Source organism: Etheostoma spectabile, chromosome 5 (assembly GCF_008692095.1).
Source record: "Etheostoma spectabile isolate EspeVRDwgs_2016 chromosome 5, UIUC_Espe_1.0, whole genome shotgun sequence".
Lineage (NCBI taxonomy): Eukaryota > Metazoa > Chordata > Actinopteri > Perciformes > Percidae > Etheostoma > Etheostoma spectabile.
This window is the reverse complement of record NC_045737.1, coordinates 13,914,901-13,929,347: the sequence shown is the minus strand read 5'-3', so window position 1 is coordinate 13,929,347 and position 14,447 is coordinate 13,914,901. Positions and strand designations below refer to the sequence as shown.

The following is a 14,447-nucleotide window of genomic DNA, read 5'->3' as shown; positions in this document are numbered from 1 at the left end:
AACTCCAACCCGGAAGCATGTTTCACATTTGTACAAAATTCTCTCATCTAATAATTACCAAAATACCTATAATGTGAAAGGAGACTGGGAATTAGAATCCAACTCTATAATAGAGGATGAACAATGGGACAAATTGTGCGAGGGCAGTCACAAAGGAATTAACAGCCAAATGTGGAAGGAATTCTGTTGGAAAATTGTACTAAGATTTTTTCACACCCCGTTAGTAATTCCTAGATTTGTCAAAAACCCTTCAGCAGCTCTATGTTGGAGACGGTGCGGGAAGGCTGGCGACCATACGCATATTCTCTGGGACTGCCCGGTTATCAGCGAGTACTGGAAGGGGATTAGGGAAGAAATAGAGACAATTATAAACAGAGAAATACCTTCAAATGTTTTGTTTTATTTACTAGGTATAATACCAGATTATTTCAACGCAGACCAAAAGTATATTTTGCACATTTTACTATTGGTAGCTAAAAAAACTATAACGGCTAAGTGGAAACAAGTTTTGTCACCATCTATAGCAGAGTGGAAGAATAGGGTAAAACAAGTGTATATGATGGAAAAAATGACTGCATGTTTACAGCTCAAAGTGGACAAGTTCAATCAAAGATGGCATTTGGTGAAATTATATTTGGTTTGTGATTTGGGCTGTGGTGATATAATGAATTGCAATCTGTTGCCATCGGTATTTATTTTTTTATTATTTTTCTTTTTCTTTCGTGTTATTTGGATATGTAGGTATAGGCTTATGTAGCATATATGTGTGTATATACTATATATGTATTTTTTTTTGTTGCTGTTTGTTCACTTTGTGTTGTATTTTTGGCCTGTGTGTGCAAACGGAGGGAGGAGGAGAGGGGTGTGGGTTTGTGTGTACTTATGTAATATGGTAGAGTGTGTGTGCAGTTTCTCTTTTAGAGTAACAAAGTTTCAGGTGATCTGGTTATTGTGTTGCATTTATTCAGACTATTGTACATGGACATCAGTATTTCAGCGATTGTTTTCATTGCTCTTGGCTCAGGAATGTCTTTTGTTTTTGAAAATTTTGAAAATAAAAAGTTCCAAAAAAAAAAAAAAAAAAAAAAACAAGAAAGCTAATTGTTCACAACACTAACCATCAACTTGAACTTTTTTTAAAACTTTAACCTATAGGCCAGCCTGTTATTGGATAAGTGGCATAGAGGTGTGTGTTAAAAAATGAGGAGCTTAGTAGCAGTGTCATGTATAGACATATTCTACACTGTAAAAAAGGCCGTGCTTCTTTTCTTTTACTTGACTTACCCAACATCAGTTAGGAGCTGTAAAAGTTTGTGCAACAAGCAACTGTGTCTATCTATAGAGCCATTAGAGACGGAGGAAAAACAGAGAAGTGGGTTAAAGAGGACAGAAAAAAGAGAGAGGGGGGTAAAGAAAAGAGAAGAATATCTTCAGCACAATGCCACCCATAATTATTAACAAGCTGACGTTGAATGCATGCACAAGCAGACGCAGTAAAGCCTTCAGGCATGAGCCAGAAGCATTATTGAAAACCCCATGGAGGCCTCCAGGGACGCACTAGGCTCCGGGTGGTCCTGGTCCTTTGCCAAGAAATGTACAATAAGCTATAATTGTCTACAGCACCTTCCAAACAACACTAAACACTAATAAATGCTGTCAGCTCTCATCTCCTCTACCTCTTACCCTATTCCTACCTTCTTTTCCACATAACAAGTGTTGGAATAGGAATTCACTGGGCTAAATCCACCCAAATAGCACCTACTGATTTACCAGTCCCATGTTCCACTGCAGCTTCTTTTCTTTTTCCAGAAGAAACAAGGGGCTTTGCTCCCTTTAAAACCAGTTAAACATAACAGAAATGGTTCTGCTGACTATTAGCTGAGATACCAAGGGGTTTGTGTTTTAAGAAGAAAGTATTTCTGCATTACTAAACCTGGATAGATGCAGGATAAATGCAAGGGGGCTTCTTGCACAACAGCTGCCACGGTTTAATTTGCTTCACTGTGCAACATTTGAGAATGAAAAAGCTGCAGTATAATGCACAGCAGATGTTGGATTAAACATGAGAAGGGAATTTTACAATGGATGCTACCAGCCTAGTGGCACCAAAGCGGGACAGAGGCAGCATAAATGTATGGGTGGGTTCCATGTTGGTTTGCGCAATAGCTGCAAACGATGTAGAACACGATGATAAACATAGCATATATGTTAGATGATGGAGGCCAGATGAAACAAAGCTTGTTTCTACATGTATGTCGTTTAAGGCGTGTGCTTGGGAGGTCTGGGATTTCAATTCTTATCATTAAGGGTGGAAATTGAGCCTCAGAACCGGGACTGTGATCACTTGGGGTTTACTCTGCTCTCTCGCCCAATCCTCCTCTATTTCTCTCTTCTATTTCTACCATCATCCCCAGGAGTTACAGCAGGTCTTCCCTACCCGATGGAGGGTGCTTGGCGAAACTGTTCAGAGTACATTAGCATGCCCACAGGGGTTTAGCTTACTGAGCCACAAGTTCTATTTATTGGTCCAGGCTTTCGAACGTTGGGAGACCTTTAAGAGAGTTGGTTAAGTAACAGCAATGTCAATGGCACTCATTGTGTATGATCCTGGTTTAGTACAGTGGGATCTAGTAGCCCTTCTTTGTTTATCCACAGTTAAGACTGCAGCATCTCCAGTAGGTTATTAAACAAGAATGCATGTCTTTTTGTAAGGTGTAGTTTAAATTGTGTCTGTGACTAGTTTAGTTCTCCGTGGTTTGTCTTAAAAAACCTACAATAAGACTATGATTTAATATCAAAGTACTTAAATGCAAGTACCAATCAGTCACTTAAGTCACATTTACCTTTCATCACAGTTATATTAGAACAAATTGACTAATGCCAGGATCAATATCAGCCCAAGCGACAGACGTGTAGCTTTGGAACAAAAATAAGCATAGACGTGGCAATTTCTCATTTTTTCCATGTAAACAGATATCTATGCAGAATCTGTAGGCAACAGGACAAGATTTTGGTAGCGTCAGGTTTCTGTTTGTAGTCCGAGTAGTATTGACCAATCACTTTAGCGGACTTTGGTTGCGCAGGTAACAGTTCATTGTAGAGAAAAAGAGACGGAATGCATTGGCCAAAAATGCAATATCGGAACCCACCACTACTGTATGACAATGATTTAGCTGCTTATTTAGTGTTGACAGATTGGACAAACTAAGACACAGCCAACAAGTATTGGCAGTTTGACACTGGAAGCCAAATGTGAGACAGTATTTATACTGTCTAGTATGACTGGGAACATTTCTACCAATCATTTCAAAATGTATGGAATTCAATTGTGTTATCCTTTTGTTCGAAAATACATGAGTAAGAGTAGGAGATTCATAGGGACATGACTGAGTGGAGGGTTGTAATGACCAACCAGAAGGAGTTGATTCTGCATTCAGACACTTACCAATGGAAAAGTCGCCAACCTTTTCGGTGGAAGCAAATCAGAGGTGTTGGTTCTCAGAGTAGAACCCATTATCTGCAGTGGTGGTTGAAATTTTTTGCTCCTGTGTCACTCCTGCTGCACCCCTATTATTAATATTCAATAATATATTATCACCAATAATATATCATATTATTAGTATAATATTATAATATCACTTGGTTTTAAAATATACAAGTTGTCCTTCAAACATAGCTTAAAATGAGCTGCTGTGACTTCAGCAGCTCTATGTTGGAGACGGTGCGGGAAGGCTGGCGACCATACGCATATTCTCTGGGACTGCCCGGTTATCAGCGAGTACTGGAAGGGGATTAGGGAAGAAATAGAGACAATTATAAACAGAGAAATACCTTCAAAAGTTTTGTTTTATTTACTAGTATAATACCAGATTATTTCAACGCAGACCAAAAGTTATTTGCACATTTACTATTGGTAGCTAAAAAACTATAACGGCTAAGTGGAAACAAGTTTTGTCACCATCTATAGCAGAGTGGAAGATAGGGTAAAACAAGTTAATGATGGAAAAATGACTGCATGTTTACAGCTCAATGGACAAGTTCAATCAAAGATGGCATTTGGTGAAATTATATTTGGGTTTGTGATTTTGGGCTGTGGTGATTATAATGAATGCAATCTGCTCTGCCATCGGATTTATTTTTTATTATTTTTCTTTTTCTTTCTGTGTATTTGGAATGTAGGTATAGGCTATGTATGCATATATGTGTGTATATACTATATATGTTTTTTTTTTTGTTGCTGTTTGTTCACTTTGGTTGTATTTTTGGCCTGTGTGGGGCAACCCGGAGGGGAGGAGAGGGTGTGGGTTTGTTGTACTTATGTATACTTATGGTAGAGTGTGTGGTGCAGTTTTCTCTTTTAGAGTATACAAGTTTCAGGTGATCTGGTTATTGTGTTGCATTTATTCAGACATATTGTACATGCGACATCAGTATTTCAGCGATTGTTTTCATTGCTCTTGGCTCAGGAATGTTCTTTTGTTTTTGAAAATTTTTGAAAATAAAAAGTGCCAAAAAAAAAAAAAAAAAAAAAAAAAACAATGAAAGCTAATTGTTCACAACACTAACCATCAACTTGAACTTTTTTTTAAAACTTTAACCTATAGGCCAGCCTATGTATTTGGATAAGTGAGCATAAGAGGTGTGTTTAAAAAATGAGGAGCTTAGTAGCAGTGTCATGTATTAGACATATTCTACACTGTAAACAGGCCCGTGCTTCTTTTCTTTTACTTTGACTTACCCAACATCCAGTTAGGAGCTGTAAAAGTTTGTGCAACAAGCCAACTGTGTCTATCTCATAGAGCCATTAGAGACGGGAGGAAAAACAGAGAAGTGGGTTAAAGAGGACAGAAAAAAAGGAGAGGGGGGTAAAGAAAAGAGAAGAATATCTTCAGCACAATGCCACCCATAATTATTAACAAGCTGACGTTGAATGCATGCACAAGCAGACGCAGTAAAGCCTTCAGTCATGAGCCAGAAGCATTATTGAAAACCCCATGGAGGCCTCCAGGGACGCACTAGGCTCCGGGTGGTCCTGGTCCTTTGCCAAGAAATGCTACAATAAGCTATAATTGTCTACAGCACCTTCCAAACAACACCTAACACACTAATAAATGCTGTCAGCTCTCATCTCCTCTACCTCTTACCCTATTCCTACCTTCTTTTTTCCACATAAACAAGTGTTGGAATAGGAATTCACTTGGGCTAAATCCACCCAAATAGCACCTACTGATTTACCAGTCCCATGTTCCACTGCAGCTATTTCTTTTTCTTTTTCCAGAAGAAACAAGGGGCTTTGCTCCCTTTAAAACCAGTTAAACATAACAGAAATGGTCTGCTGACTATTTAGCTGAGATACACAAGGGGTTTGTGTTTTAAGAAGAAAGTATTTCTGCATTACTAAACCTGGATAGATGCAGGATAAATGCAAGGGGGCTTCTTGCACAACAGCTGCCACGGTTTAATTTGCTTTCACTGTGCAACATTTGAGAATGAAAAAGCTGCAGTATTAATGCACAGCAGATGTTGGATTAATACATGAGAAGGGAATTTTACAATGGATGCTACCAGCCTATGTGGCACCAAAGCGGGACAGAGGCAGCATAAATGTATGGAGTGGGATTTCCATGTTGAGTTTGCGCAATAGCTTGCACTGAATACAGTACACAAAGCTGGATGGATGGAGGCCAGATGAAACAAAGCTTGTTTCTACAATGTATATTCTGTTTAAGGCTGTGCTGTGGGAGGTCTGGGATTTCAATTCTATATTCATTAAGGTGTGAAATTGAGCCTCAGAACCGGACTGTGATCACTTTGGGGTTACTCTCTGCTCTCTCGCCCAATCCCTCCTCTATTTCTCTCTTTCTATTTCTACCCATCATCCCCAGGAGTTACAGCAGGTCTTCCCTACCCGATGGAGGTGCTTGGCGAAACTGTTCAGAGTACATTAGCATGCCCACAGGGGTTTAGCTTACTGAGCCACAAGTTCTATTTATTGGTCCAGGCTTTCGAACGTTGGGAGACCTTTAAGATAGATTGGTTAAGTAACAGCCAATGTCAATGGCACTCATTGTGTATGTATCCTGGTTTAGTACAGTGGGATCTAGCCTCCCTTCTTGCTTTTATCCACAGTTAAGACTGCAGCATCTCCAGTAGGTTATTAAACAAGAATGCATGTCTTTTTGTAAGGTGTAGAATTTAAATTGTGTCTGTGACTAGTTTAGTTCTCCTGTGGTTTGTCTTTAAAAACCTACACAATAAGACTATTGATTTAATATCAAAAGTACTTAAATGCAAGTACCAATCAGTCACTTAAGTCACATTTACATTTTCATCACAGTTATATTAGAACAAATTGACTAATGCCAGGATCAATATCAGCCCAAGCTGACAGACGTGTAGCTTTGGGAACAAAAATAAGCATCAGACGTGACAATTTCTCATTTTATTCCATGTAAACAGATATCTATGCAGAATCTGTAGGCAACAGGACAAGATTTTGGTAGCGTCAGGTTTCTGTTTGTAGTCCGAGTAGTATTGACCAATCACTTTAGCGGACTTTGGTTGCATGCAGGTACACAGTTCATTTGTAGAGAAAAAGAGACGGAATGCATTGGCCAAAAATGCAATATCGGAACCCACCACTACTGTATGACAATGATTTAGCTGCTTATTTAAGTGTTGACAGATTGGACAAACTAAGACACAGCCAACATGTATTGGCAGTTTTGACACTGGAAGCCAAATGTTGAGACAGTATTTTATACTGTCTAGTATGACTGGTGAACATTTCTACCAATCATTTCAAAATGTATGGAATTCAATTTGTGTTATCCTTTTGTCGTAAAATACATGAGTAAGAGTAAGGAGATTCATCAGGATGACATGACTGACTGGGAGGTTGTAATGACCAACCAGAAGGAGTTGATTCTGCATTCAGACACTTACCAATGGAAAAGTCGCCAACTCTTTTCGGTGGAAGCAAATCAGAGGTGTTGGTTCTCAGAGTAGAACCCAGTTATCTGCAGTGGTGGTAGAATTTTTTGCTCCTGTGTCACTCCTGCTGCACCCCATGTATATTTTAATATTCAATAATATTATTATCACCAATAATATATCATATTATTAGTATAATATTTATAATATTCACTTGGTTTTTAAAATATACAAGTTGTCCTTCAAACATAGCTTAAAATGAGCTGCTGTGACTCAAGGGACTTAACCCTCCCCCCCAAATAAATAAGAGGTGGATCTGACAATACAGCCTTTTGGTTTCTTTTAAAGGAATTATTTCCTGGCAGAGTTTCAGTTTTTGTCCTGTGGGTTTCAAGTGATTGACAGGAGGCAGAGAGCTTAATGCAGCAGTAATGATAATAAAAACACACTCAGCTTCAGTTGAGTGAAATAACAATAGAAATGAAAACTTAAGCCAAAAGACTCTGGGATTTACACGTCCATTCAATTTTCAATTCCACATCAATTTTCAAGTGCTAATTGGTTTTCACAATGTTTCTTTGGAAATACTTTGTGTGGTGACACCAAAATCGATATCAAAAAGCAGAGGGACAAACATTGCCTGAGAAATTTAAAAAATAAATAAAAAATAGAGACTTATTCTCGTCCGCAATCCTAAATCGTTTTTCAAACAATTCTGTCAGGGAGATAGAGCCAAAGTTCAGTAACAGTTCAGCAAGCATGTAATAAAAAGGACTTGCTAGGACATACAGTCAGCAAAGCCCCTGAAACAGTAATTCTTGAACCCCAGGGAGAGCACTCTACTTCATGACTGCGTGAAATATATTCAGTCTGAACATCCCCTCAGAATGATCCTGAACCTATCTACTGAAAACAAGTCACACAGAGTTTATCTTTCAACTGTTTCAACTGTTGTTTCCTGAACTGTGGATGCACTTTCTGCTCCCCTGCCCAGAGTTTGATATTTGATATAGGGCTTCTAATTTCTTGCCAATTGTTTTGCCAAGTATGGGATTAAATAACATAAGTAGAGTAGTGCGCATGAAAAACATTTGGAGAAACAAAGCATAGAAAAGTAGAGAGAGGGAAAGTATGCAGAGGCAAACTTATCCATCTGGCTTCATAGATGTATATACATATTTATAGTTCTCAGTCTTCAAATTAAGAACAACTTTTTCAGAGTAATGAAGAAATTTGACAATAAGCTAGACTTTCTCAGGAACCTGTTGTTACCTTCCTATTTTGTGCACCTTGTCAGTGGTTAAATCTGAGCCAAACCACCATTCTGACCTCGACACTGGCGTCCAGAAAACATGCAACCTGCCATCCTGTGATACTCACGGCGACAGTGTGTGTTGTCGTGCCGGTAGGAACCAGGAGGACAGGAAGACAGGCACTCGCCGCTATCAGTGCTCAGCAGGGGCAGCTGGGAGCCACAGGACTGGCAGTCCCACCTGTTGGAACAGGTGGCACAGGATGACTGGCAGGCTGTGGAGGAGGAGAGATGGAGAGGAAAAGATTAATTCAATTCAATTAAAAAAATAATTTGCTCTTCCTATTCCATTGAGCTTCCTTCAGGACTGACAGTTGTAGCTTAGCCCACAGAGAATCTGGATGTGCAGTTCATTAAAGGAGACCCCCGTAAAGTAACATTCAAACCCGTGGGTGTCTCTATTCACTCTAAAACTGTGAAGGGAAATTAAAGGTCCCGGAAGAAAACCCAAGGTACATTTCAACCCACACATTTAAGGGAAATGTCCACATAAAAACTGGAAAAGAAAAATGAACTCTTTGCAGTGCAAGTACTCACAAGAGATTGTAACAAAATCAGGATTAAAAGAGCAGCAACATTTACTAAATGTGGTAATAACATTGCTTTAAGATGAAGAGCAGCAAAGAGATTTTACAGATTTAATTTCATTTATAAAAAAGGTAATATACCAGTTGAATGAATGAAATATATTGCACAAAGAAACGAGGCAAGCATTGTTTCATACAAATATTCCGATTATACACACCCTGTTTACTCTTAAAGATTGTTCAGTTTGGCAGCTAAACACTGTTTGGTGCAAAGTAATCTAGTTACAGACATCTCCACAAACATAAAAATGGTGCATATAGGACAAGGGAGAGAAAACACAATGAGGAGACTTCAAATGGTCTTGTTCTAATGAGAAATCTCAAGATTAGAGAGTAAAAAGCAACTAAATCCCTTTTAAACCTCCCAGACATCCACTCACACAGAAAGCAGAGGAAAGAGGAAGGAGAGGAAAGGAAGATGAGATTTGACAACCGAGGAAAGATAGATTGTGGATACGATGAAGATGGAGAGAAGAACAAGAACAGATTTGAGAAAAAAAAGAGATTGTGAGATTGACAGGCAAAAAGTCAAACAGAAAATGAGATGTCAAGGAAGATGAAAAGAAGTCTGAGAGAAAAGGAGGAGAAGGGAAAAGGACGATTTTTATCAACAATTCAAATTCAGGCTTGCAGCTTTGTTTTTTGTTACATGCACTTAGTCAAAAATGTAGAAATTAGGCTGGGTGTAATAGACACAGGGAGCCTGAGCATGTTTCTACTGATCAGTCTCTAGTTTTTGTCAGTAATGGAAGTAACTAACTAAAAGTACATTTGTTTATTGCTATGAAATGTTGTTAAAGCAATGCAGGTTTTTCAAAATCCTTTAATATCAACACCTTGTTTTTCAAGTACAATAATCAGATGGTCATCATGATTTTTGACGATTATCTTCATATTTTATCTGATTTAAGTCAACATTTTATGTTTTTAAACTTTATTGTGCTGCTGCTATTTTGGCCTGTTGAATAATATGTTATATAATATGTTATAACAATGAAAAACTTAGTAAGGGACATTCCTGGTTTAATAAAGTTATTATAACCCTGGCTATATCTGCACACAATGCACATATTAAGGACCCTAGTATCCCTCTTTATATTTCTTGTTCAGATTCAGCTGTTCAGCATTTGAAGCTAGGCTTCAAAGTTAATCCCTTTATCTGTGCCTGGTAGCTTTACAGCCACAGGGTGTTTGGTGTTTTAAACTTCATGAATATCTGTGGGAAGTCAATGACTGGCTCACCAGGAAAGCAGTTCAATAGGATGTTAGGAATTCAATGCAGGAAAATGCTAAGAAGCTTGCAACTGTCGCGGGTCATTGCTCGGTCAAGGTGTTGTGGCTGGTTTGGAGTCAGGCAAACGAGATCCGCGACAAGCTCAAACACACATGGCCTGCATGAATAAAGGATGAGTAGGAAATCCTACATAAAGTCAATATAGATTCAAGCACATACACTTACACAGAGACACTGTTGCAGTCCTATTTTTTTCAAACTTTGACTTCTATGAAATCCAAACTTTTCTTTACAGCTATCAGAGAGTACAGGTACTAGGTCAAGTATTATGGAATATAGTTGAGAGACACAAAACCTGATTCCCAAAGTTTGCTGTGCGAATCACAAGGAAGCTCTCTGGCTTCCACAGGGTCACCATAAAAATATAAAATATAATAACAGAAATCGGAATTTATTGGGAGCTACTTCTGCCTCCTGTTTATCCCCGATGGACATCAGCGATATCACTGGAAAGAGTAAGTTGCTCAAGAAATGTGTTATTATCAATTACTTCTGTGTGTTCTGAGTTGAAGTTATGAGAAGGTGTGCACATTTTTAAGCAAACTGCAGGTTACAAAGATCTATTGCGTTCCTTCAACGGTAATTTTTCTGTTGTTTTCTCACCGATTCTAAAATGTTGGCAGTTTACATTGTCTGGATGTGCAAGGAATTTTTCCATTTTGGAACTTCACTTAACTTTGGCAGGTACATCATCAGTTAAGGCAATTATTATGGGTTGCAAATTCTAACTTGGGCACAGAACACCAAGCTAGCACTGTTGACGAGATGAGCTGTGTGCACCAGACATCAAACAACATGCTATATTTTTTAGTAAGGGGGAGGAGAGGGGGCAGACATTTGTCTATTACAATATCATCCTTTACTGAAAGAACAAAGGACAAAAAATTTACTAATTGTGAGAATCTGTTACCAGCATGGAAATTTATTTGCAAATAGCAATGTCTGCAGTGTAAAAATGAGATAATGGCAAGATAAGAAACAGTTTTAAGTTGCTATTTTGATGTATATATCTTTAAAAAGACGCTCTTACCTGCACATACTAGTCCATCGGCGTAGTAGCCAGCCGGACAGATAGACAGACAGCGGCCAAGATGGAGGAAGGCCTTTGGGTCCCTGCAGCTCTCACATTGGTCTGGAGTCCCCGAGCATGACAGGCAGTCTGAATGGCACTGGACTGGAAAACACACATTTCATTTACACATTTGTAAAATTTAATACAATATGTTTGCATCGACAGCAGAAATCTGCATATTGGATGAAAAAAAAGTTATAAATATAACACACACGCAACCAATTTTATGCAAGTTCTATTCTATACATCTGGACAGACACTGTTGGTGGCACTTGACAACTTGAAGTCTCTCACACTTACTCAATAACAAACACATTTTGACATTTAATTTCATGCAAATCAGATCAGATTTGGCTGGGCACTGAAACTCGGTTAGCAGAGGCAGACAAATTTGACTTTGACTTTCTAACCCCCCCACCCCAACACACATAATTTATTTTTTAACAAATTCCATCCAGTACATTTGGTTCTACAGTCAGACTGCAAAATGTGCCCTATGGGGAAGTTTTGAGTACATCCTCAGCCTTCCACTGTCTGCCAACAACTGCACTGGTGCATTTTGTGATGATGTGTTTAAGTGCTTTCCCTGCCCACACTGGTTCCCAGTTGGTCCAAAGTTTTACCAACAACTTATGAGGACAAGCTTGTGTCTTTGAGGTGTTGACCAACTGCACTCAAAAGTTATTTTCAGTTCTGCATCTGGAAAGCTGCTTCTTTACTAAAAACTACACTTAGCAATAACTATTATCTTGATATACGATCAGTAAGAAGTAACCTAGAAGCAGGGGGGAAAGAAGTATTTTGAACTTTTAATTAAGTCAAAGTAGCAATACCCCAGTGTAGAAATACCCTGATACAAGTAAAAGTCCTGCATTCAAAATGTTACTTGAATAAAAAAGTAGTAGCATTAAAATATAATTAAAGTATCAAAAGTAAAACTCATTATGCAGACTGGTCCATTTCAGAATACTATCAATTTATATTATTGGATTATAATGCCTTATGAATGATGCATGCAAAGTAACTTATGTTATCATGGAAATGCAGTGGAATAAAAAGTACAGTATATGCTTCCAGTGATGTAGAAGTATGAAGTAGCAGAAGATGGAAATATTCAAGTAAAGTACAAGAACCTGAAAATTTTACTAATACTGTACTTGAGCAAATGAATATAGGTACCTTCCACCACTGTCTACAAGGCACCAGCTTGGACGCATTTCAGATGTCGTAGCGCAACAAGGGCTTAATGACAATCCTGCCGGGACTTTTCTCTGACTTCTCATCAGTGTAATCCATACTCTAGGTCTACATGCCGAGTTAGAAACACGTCAATGTGATTTTCTTTTATTACAGCACTGTGGGTGAGTATCTCATAGTGTAGAGATTCTTTTAAACTGCATCAACTTTTTCATGACTTTCCCTAACTAAGTGCACTTGTGATCTAAAAACGTTACACCTGCTGGGTTTGTTTTTATATTTTCCAACTAAGGAGCAATGTGAAGGCATAAACAGTCCATTCTCTTCAAGTCTACAATGGAAAAAAGCAGAGTGACCCATCCATCAAGGTCTCTGATATCCTCTAGGGTCTTTTTGGAAATGAACTGGCTGTTCAAAATCTAAAATACACTATCATACTGTAATCTGCATGGCAGAACAAGTGAATGCATGAAGCCTCTTGTCAAACAATGTGACTGCTTGCACATGATTGCACTGTGATTGCACCATTCATTATGTGAATGCATTGAGTAAATTAAATCCTCTCCACTTGTAAAAATGTGACTAAGGGATCTGATTAATGAGAAGAAGGAACGGGAAAAGAAAGACTTGTAGGAGAAAAGACTAGAGAGACTATAAAGGGAGATAAAGCGTAAAAAAAAGAAAGAGTTGGAAGAGAATATGAGAAAGATGGAGGTAAGGCTTTAACCTTAATGGCCAATAAGACTGTCAGTAAGCCAGAACATACTGTTAAAGTATGATCTAAGTATCTCCATCTCTTTTTCCCACTCTACTACCTCGCGTTATTCTCTTTCACTGTCTTCTTTCTCCTTTACAGCTTCATTTTCTCTCCCATCCATTTTTCTTTCATCTGTCACTCATGCACACTTTATGGCCTTACTTTTCATTCCACCACCTCCCTTGTCTTCTCTCAAAAACTGCGAGCTGTGTGCAAAAATAAGAGTGTGTAGGAAGGAGGAAGCAGAGTGAGAAAAGTGTGAGATTGAGATACTTAACACTGTATGTTCTGGCCCACTGACAGGCTAATTGGCTAATAAGAATATTAGTCAAGTGTTTATCTCTCTATTCAGCTGTGGCCAATACGTCAGCTCGCAGTAATGTACCAATCTCTTACAGTTATTCTGGGCTCCGCTGTGGAAGTCTCTCGTCTACTCTGAGCTCTTTCTGCAAACAATTCATTCCTGAATGTTAAATAGTGGAAAACAAACAAGTATATTTGAATACAAAACTCCACCTGAATAGCTACAAGATCATTTCTTGTTTGCGTTGACAGATGATGAGTGAACCAGAATTGGATTTTTCCCTCTTGAGGATAAAAACACATTTACAGCGCAAGTTAAGCAATCACACGCTTTGCTACAAGCCGTTGTTTACAGAAGGCTGCCTTGACGCATACACACTGTACTTTAATTTCCTCACAAGCATAGTGAGCCAGAATCCCTGAAGCACAAAATTAAAAACGGCAGCTGTGATTAACAGCAAAGTTGTGTGAAAATATCTGATCCAAAGGTCTGGATCCAGGCACGATTAACGCCACAGTTCCACCGGATTATGACAAACACCTGATGAGAAACGCTTCCTTGTGTGAAACTGCAGATGTGTGAAGAAATGTGGTAGAAATGTTGTTATTTTGTCACACAACGTTGTTAGAAAAGTATAAGGTAAACAAAACACCTGCAAACTGTTAGCACATGCCTGGCCTCCAACTGAGACTGGCAACCTGCCACAGTACTGTTGTCAATTTACCAACAACATCCAACCTTTACCAGCCGTTAGCTGGTGATTTAAGGTAATTTCACACCCTGAATTCCACTAAAAAAGGCACTGCACCATTCAGTATTATACCAATGCAGTGTGCTACCAAATTTGTAATCATGTCACTCTTTATTTGAGACAATAAAACAGATAAATAGAACTAAATTCATTCAATATGTCCAAACTTGATTTAAGGGGCTATGTGCTAGACTAAAAACAGTGTGTGTGTGTGTGTGTGTGTGTGTGTGTGTGTGTGTG

At 38.6% G+C, this 14,447-nt stretch overlaps 1 protein-coding gene across 2 annotated transcripts in view; it reads right to left on the bottom strand.

Annotated features, from left to right (window-relative positions):
• Positions 1–14,447, bottom strand: part of fras1 (Fraser extracellular matrix complex subunit 1) — a 242,061-nt gene that overhangs the window by 120,471 nt on the left and 107,143 nt on the right. For both annotated transcript variants that reach the window (XM_032515432.1, XM_032515434.1), the window contains exons 12-13: positions 11,157–11,300; positions 8,314–8,460 (exon numbers count right to left, since the gene is read on the bottom strand). In XM_032515432.1, coding sequence (XP_032371323.1) covers positions 8,314–8,460; positions 11,157–11,300 — 291 coding nt within the window. The remainder of the gene's footprint in view (positions 1–8,313; positions 8,461–11,156; positions 11,301–14,447) is intronic.